The sequence below is a fragment of the Lactuca saligna genome, chromosome 7 (genome assembly GCF_052625555.1).
Source record: "Lactuca saligna cultivar CGN05327 chromosome 7, ASM5262555v1, whole genome shotgun sequence".
NCBI classification, from domain to species: Eukaryota; Viridiplantae; Streptophyta; class Magnoliopsida; order Asterales; family Asteraceae; genus Lactuca; species Lactuca saligna.
In genome coordinates this window covers 138,976,180-138,980,808 of record NC_136423.1, presented here as the reverse complement: position 1 = coordinate 138,980,808, position 4,629 = coordinate 138,976,180, and the positions used below count along the sequence as shown (strand labels likewise).

General features: G+C 34.8%; 1 protein-coding gene across 1 annotated transcript; it reads left to right on the top strand.

Annotated features, from left to right (window-relative positions):
- The first annotated feature begins 2,172 nt into the window (after positions 1-2,172).
- LOC145006305 (CHUP1-like protein) lies at positions 2,173-4,022 on the top strand. The gene is made up of 5 exons (XM_078965401.1): positions 2,173-2,827; positions 2,941-3,257; positions 3,348-3,459; positions 3,616-3,747; positions 3,824-4,022. Exons 1-5 carry the CDS (start codon positions 2,258-2,260, stop codon positions 3,902-3,904), a joined length of 1,212 nt encoding a protein of 403 aa, XP_078821527.1. The 5' UTR covers positions 2,173-2,257; the 3' UTR covers positions 3,905-4,022.
- The last annotated feature ends 607 nt before the right edge of the window (positions 4,023-4,629 follow it).

Below are 4,629 nucleotides of genomic sequence, written 5' to 3'. Positions count from 1 at the left end.
TTTGAGCTCCAACTCGCCGAGTCCACTCACAATTCCCAAAAATAAGCCAAATAAATACCTGGAAATTCCGGGCTGTTACAGTGAACCTAATCACTTGAATCGATAGCCAATAGAATAACTAATCCATTGCACTATTACCATAAAATCAACCATAGAATCAATTGAGTTGAACCTAAACAGAAGTTTCCTTCATTATTGAATTTAATCGAATATTTGCTTTCCTAGTTTCTAGTTAATTAGTTTAATTATAATTAGTAAGTTTCTAGTCTTGCAAAACTAGAGAAAACCATCTCTTTTATTATTTTTTAGTTACTATTAGATAATTTTAGTAATTATTTTAAATTGCTATTCCCTGAGTTCGATACCCTACTTACTAAAACTATACAACCAATAGACAAGTTCACTACCTTTTGTGTGATTAATTTACATTTTATAAATAGGATTAAAACTAGTTGGTTTTACACACATCACTTCTCGTAAGTCAGAAAGGGACGGAAGTGTAATTTCACGTGGCCTTGGATGTAGGGGTGATTCAGAACATCATAATAACAAGAGGAGCACTATGAATATGATCCAGAAAAGGAATAAAAAAGGTGAATTTAAAGTTTTTTCTATGACCCTTTTCAAATTTACCCTTTCTTCCCGTATCTGATTCAACATGCTAGTGATTACTGTTAGAGAATTGGTAATTTAAACTTGAATAGCCATTGTTTTGGAACCGTACAAGTTTTGGTGCAGATTCCTTTTTCTTTCTTCTTATGTATGGAATGATTCATGCTTGTAGATCTGTTTTACTATTCTGTGTATAGGAACTTACAGGTTTTGGTGCATATTCTTTTTCCTTCGATTGTTATTATTTATTATATATATATTTTTGATGTGCGGATGAATCCCTTTTAATTACATGGGAAGAAATAGAAGGAATCCCTTCATGTATATTACATACAAACACATATATGATGGAATAGATGAATTATGTAGGAAACTTGAGAGGGAGTTTAGTAGTGAGCTGAGAGTTTAAGCCCGACATTAAGCAGCAGGGCACCTAATGTAGATTTATTTTTCAAGTTTACAATTTGCTTAAGGATTGTTGATTGTATTGGTTCTTTATATGTATCTGTTTTTTAATGAGAGTGTTTTAGGGAGATTTGTTGTGTGATTAACCACCCGCGTAGATTTTATTCTCGTAAAACATGGATCATATGGATTGGATTCTCAAACACAATTTGTTGTTGTTATTAAAATGATAAGAGGTTTTATGAGGCCTCTTAATGAAGCGGCATGATATTAGTGAAAATCCTTAATTTATTGAAAATCTTGACTTTTTTGACTTTATTAGGCCTTTTTTTTTTAAAATTTTTTTTTTTTTATAGTTTTTATTTTTCAAATCGGTAAGAAGAAGGTGAAGATAATCAAGAGAGACTCTTATCCAATATCGAGATTATAAAATGTTGTTTGAGGGTAGTATAATTATTTTGTCTAGTTAGTCGGATTCAAAATCAAACAAGTTTCAGTGAGAAATTAATTTATTCAGAACTTCTAACTCAGTCAGATTCTAATTCGGTGGAGTCTAAGGTGCTGTTTGTTTTTTTTTTTTTTTTAAAACCACTTCATACCACTTATTGCTGCACCGCGCAGCACACGCACACCATTTGACATTTCACAGCTGTTTGTTTTCCTGAAGACTTCTGACTTAAAAACTGCTGCACGTTTGCTGCGTGGCGCAGTACTAAACCAACTGATTCAAACCTCTTCACGTCTTAATTTAACTTACTGCAGCAGTCCGCAGACGTTAAAAAACAAACATATTTTTTATTAAATGCTGCAACCTTTTGTTTCATCTCTTATACTACAAAGGATCACAGAGGTGATCCGCATATTTAAGATATTTTCACTTGGAAAAAACAAATAACAGCTAACCCATTAGCAACTTTCAAATTATCGCACACTAAAATATAATTTTTCAATGAGTTAAACTCATGACACCATTCTTCGTATCCATCGCAATTTAGTAAATCTTCCATTCTTTATAATAAATGCAAATGTAATTATTAGCTTCTTGAATTGCCGAAAAGACCCATGCTTCATGCTGTACTTGTACTAAACAGCATAGGGGCAATTTAGTCAAACACAACCTTCATAGGTGTAGGTGAGAATACCATTTGCCTTATTTTAGAAGCCAATAATAATACTTGGGAACACTTGGGATCCCCAACCATTTCCTTCACTGTCTCTCCACTGCCACCGTCATCGGAAAATGCCGTCCGGTGAGGATGGCTCCATCATCACCTTTCTGAAGAGAGAACTCGAAGCTTCGTTTGTGAAGATCGATTCTATGGAGAAAGAGAATCATGAACTCAAACAAGAAATGGGTCGTCTTAAGGCACAAATCAACACACTAAAAGCACATGATTTAGAGAGGAAATCGATGCTATGGAAAAAATTACAGAGTTCGATGGATTGCGGCAAGGTTATAGACGAACCAACACAAAAAACCAAGCTTCAAGTTGCAGTACCAGAGGCACCATTAAAGAAACCAACTTCAAACCATACAGAAGCAAATGCGATTCTACCAAAACCACCACCTTCTCCACCACAGTCGCTGCAAAAACGAGTAACAGCACCACCGCCACCACCGCCACCTCTACCTTCGTCTCCGGTTGGATCAAGAGCTGTAAGACGCGTGCCAGCAGTTATGGAATTCTATCGATCACTAATGAAAAGAGACACCCAGAAAGAGAACAAAAATGGCGCCACAGGTTTCCTCCCAGTTACTTCTCGAGACATGATCGGAGAAATCGAGAACCGGTCTACTTATCTTACATCTGTAAGTATCTCATCACTCCGAAGATACTTGTACTTCTTTTCTCAAAATACCGACAAAACTACACCTTTTTAAACAACTTCTGACCACTTCTGACGACAAAAATCTCATGTCAGATAAAATCCGACGTCGAGAAATACGGCCAATTGCTTAACTTTTTGATACGAGAAGTACAAAGTGCAGCATTTACTGAGATTTCAGATGTAGAAGCATTTGTGAAGTGGCTAGATGGCGAACTATCGTGTCTTGTCGATGAAAGGGCTGTACTAAAGCACTTCCCTCAATGGCCAGAAAGAAAAGCCGATGCTTTACGTGAAGCTGCTTTCAGTTACCGAGACCTCAAGAATCTTGAATCCGAAGTTTTAGCATTCAAAAGCATTCCAAAACAGCCATTGATTCAATCGCTAAGGAAGATTCAAGCACTGGAAGACAGGCAAGTATGTAGCAGTATAATTATAGATCACCATTAACGTATTAAATATCCTTTAATTGTATAAAACTCGATTACATTTTGTCCTTTCAGAGTTGAGTCGAGCATTAGTGGATTGGAAAGAACAAGAGAAAGTACAAGTAAAAGGTACAAGGAGCTTCAGATTCCATGGCAGTGGCTGATGGACACCGGAGTTGTAGGTCAGGTAGGTGGAAATTAACCACTCTCACCTTTACTACCAAGCAAAGCTTTTAATGATAAGAACATTTAACCACTACTTAATTAACAAAAGCCACTTTATTGGTATGATGATTAATTAACTACAAATCTTCAAGTTAAAGATTCTTTATTCTCGTTACAGATAAAACTAAGTTCACTGAAACTGGCGAGAGAATGTATGAGAAGGATAGCTAAAGAATTAAAAGGCAACGAAGCTTCACGCGAGGGAGACCTTTTAATTCAAGGTGTTCGATTTGCTTTTCGGGTTCATCAGGTAAAAGAAAGCTTGTGGTAAATATTTAGGTTATGGGTAAGTGGTGTTAGTAACAGAAGGGGATTATATGTTTCAGTTTGCAGGAGGGTTTGACACAGAGACAATGAATGCGTTTGAAGAACTTAAGGAGATCGGAAGCAGCATTTACAATAAGTAGGAGTTAAAGATGGATGTATTAATTGTGTAATTTAATTATATGTGTGTGGTTGAAATGCTAAAATATGCTCAACCAGAGATCTTGTTTTGACAATATAAATGAAAAGAATATTAAAATATGACACCTTTTTATCCAATTCTTCATCACCGACTACTAATTTAAATGCATTTTGGATTATATTGTAGCATCATATATAAATAAATTAAAGAATATGTTGTTTACATTTATATAAGTACATACAAAATTAAAAATTAAAAAAACATTGCTTTACTAGGTTGAGTGGCTAAGTTAGACTATCGAGATTGAAGATCCCATGACATTGGTAAACTCAATAATATTCAGTGGCCGTCCTAGAGTGGGGTAGTTGCCCCACAACAACAAAAAAAAATTAATTAAAGAGTAAGTTTTTTTTTTAAAAGAAAAATATTATATTTTAACCCTTATGCTTTGACTATTTAAAAATATTTGCCCATAAAACGTTATAAAAAAATATTTGCTCCATTTTTAAAAAACTTCTTTGGTCCGTCCCTGTGAATATTATGGAATGTTTGGTATTGAATTTCAAAACAGTTTATTGACTCGTTTTTTTTAAACAAACAAATCTAAAAAAGATATTTGGTTATTGAATAAGTGGTTTTTAAACTGATTTTTTCAAATCCTTGGTACGAAAACTTTTCTTGCGTAAGGGTGGACGGAGTAGAAGCCGACTGAGGCCCTTGGGTCGG

Bases quoted from the DNA above. Each gene is read 5' to 3' on its own strand.
- LOC145006305 (XM_078965401.1), top strand. From the start codon at position 2,258: ATGCCGTCCGGTGAGGATGGCTCCATCATCACCTTTCTGAAGAGAGAA. The intron at 3,258-3,347 runs GCAAGTATGTAG...TTGTCCTTTCAG, and splicing joins ATTCAAGCACTGGAAGACAG to AGTTGAGTCGAGCATTAGTG. The intron at 3,748-3,823 runs GTAAAAGAAAGC...TATATGTTTCAG, and splicing joins TTGCTTTTCGGGTTCATCAG to TTTGCAGGAGGGTTTGACAC.